Source organism: Coffea arabica, chromosome 5e, assembly GCF_036785885.1.
Source record: "Coffea arabica cultivar ET-39 chromosome 5e, Coffea Arabica ET-39 HiFi, whole genome shotgun sequence".
In the NCBI taxonomy this organism is placed as follows: Eukaryota; Viridiplantae; Streptophyta; class Magnoliopsida; order Gentianales; family Rubiaceae; genus Coffea; species Coffea arabica.
Genome location: NC_092318.1, coordinates 36,066,252 through 36,068,442, shown reverse-complemented (window position 1 = coordinate 36,068,442; position 2,191 = coordinate 36,066,252). Strand labels below are relative to the sequence as shown.

Below are 2,191 nucleotides of genomic sequence, written 5' to 3'. Positions count from 1 at the left end.
CAAGCTTTAAAAAATGGACCAAGATGCTGCTCAACATGGAGGGGAATTGGAGGCTAGCCCCACAATGCCTCCTCCAACACAATGAAGGTGGCGGTGTGGAATTGTCAAGGTGCAGGAGGCCCCTTGACAATTCCCCTTCTGAAGGAGGTACTTCACCTCCACTCTCCTAATATTATATTTTTATATGAGACAAAAAACCAGGATAGGTATATGAAACAGGTACAAAAAAGGATCAAGTTTGAGATTAGTTTTGTTGTGAGTTCCAAGGGTAGAGCAGGGGGTTTAGCCTTGTTTAGGAAGGAGGATGTGTTAATGCTGGATGTATATGGTACTGATTGGTATATTGCAGCAAAGATAGTAGACAAGGACACAGGTGATCACTGGTGGTTGGTAGGAATTTATGCGAATATGGAGGCTAGGGTAAGACAGCAACAATGGAAGATAATAGAGGAAAAAAGAGGGAATGGAGTGAGAAATGGATAGTGATGGGAGATTTTAACGATATTTGCTCAAATGGGGAGAAATGGGGAGGGAGAGAGAGGTCAGAGGGTAGCTTTAGGGATTTTAATAGCTTCATATCTGGGAATGAGTTGGTTGACATAGGGTATGTGGGGATTCCTTGGACCTGGAGTAATACTTGGGAGGGGGAGGGAGTGGTCAAGGAGAGGTTAGATAGATGCTTAGGTAGTGTTGGATGGGTGCAGCTGTATGAGAAAGTAACCTGTGAACATATTGAACAAGAAGCATCTGACCATTGCCTCTTAATGGTGGATACAAACCCGCAACAAAGGAGAGTGAAAAGAAGATTCTTTTTTGACCAAAGATGGGCAAAAGACAAAGCATCTGAAGCTGTAATCAAACAAGCTTAGGGGATGGAACAACATGGCTCCAGAATGTTTAAAGTGGTGAGAAGAATTAAGGAGTGTAGAATAGCCTTAATTGAATGGAACAGAATAGCCAAAGGCAATTCAAAGGCAAAAATCCAGGAGTTAAAAGAGCAACTGAAGGCCATAAGAGAGGCAGGTGAGCTGAGTAGCAAAGGAGTAATTACAACCTTGAAGCTTCAATTAAGCAAAGCGTATAAGGATGAGGAGCTATACTGGAGCCAGAAATTAAGATGTAGATGGCTCAAGGAGGGGGACAAAAATACAGCATTATTTCACCAATGTGTTATGGCTAAAAGGAAGAGAAACAGAATCAGTATTCTCCAGAAGGCAAATGGGGAATGGTGTAGGAGTGAGCAGGAAATCGAAGATGAAATGAGTAAGCACTATAGCGAGCTTTTCACCTCTAAGGATCCAAACGAATTTGACGAAGTGCTACAAGGCATACCTTGCACTATTTCCAATCTCATGAACGCACAGTTGATTAAACCAGTGGAATAGTTCGAAATCAAACAAGTCATTTTCTCAATGTTTTCTAACAAAGTTCCTAGAGTAGATAGTATGTCCCCTTTATTTTTCCAAACATACTGGAATATTATTAAAGTAGATATTGTCAAAGCCACTACTAGTTTCTTTCATACTGGTAATCTCCTTAAAACTATCAATGAGACCATCATCTCCTTAATCCCAAAGGTTGATAATCCTGTGAGCTTGACCAATTTTAGACCTATTAGTCTCTGCACTGTGTTGTACAAAACCATTTCTAAGCTTCTGGCGAATAGATTGAAAGAGTTCTAAAGCACTACATTAGCCCAGCTCAATCTGCTTTTGTTCCAGGAAGACAAAACCTAGACAATGTCATAATTGCTCATGAAATTTTGCACTTCGTGAAAAGCAAAAGATCTGGTAAAGTAGGCTTTATGACCCTTACGCTTGATATGTCTAAAGCTTATGATAGAGTGGAGTGGAAATTTCTTGGAAGAATTATGATGCAAATGGGTTTTTGTCCTACTTTTGTTCACTGGATCATGACTTGTATTTCCACAATTTCTTACTCTTTTAATTTGAATGGAAAAAGGTGGGATATTTTAAGCCATCCAGAGGAATTAGACAAGGTGATCCTTTATCTCCATACTTGTTCATTATATGTACTGAAGGGTTGTCTAATCTTCTCAAGAAAGCTGTGGAAAGAAAGCAACTAACAGGCATTAAAATCTGCAAAGACAGCTCTATGGTCTCTCATTTATTTTTTGCAGATGACTCACTCTTGTGTTGCAAAGCAAGTAAACAGGAAGCCCAGAAGATAA

General features: G+C 39.9%; 1 protein-coding gene across 1 annotated transcript; it reads left to right on the top strand.

Annotated features, from left to right (window-relative positions):
* The first annotated feature begins 485 nt into the window (after positions 1–485).
* LOC140006981 (uncharacterized) lies at positions 486–869 on the top strand. The gene has a single exon (XM_072049651.1). It carries the CDS (start codon positions 486–488, stop codon positions 867–869), a length of 384 nt encoding a protein of 127 aa, XP_071905752.1.
* The last annotated feature ends 1,322 nt before the right edge of the window (positions 870–2,191 follow it).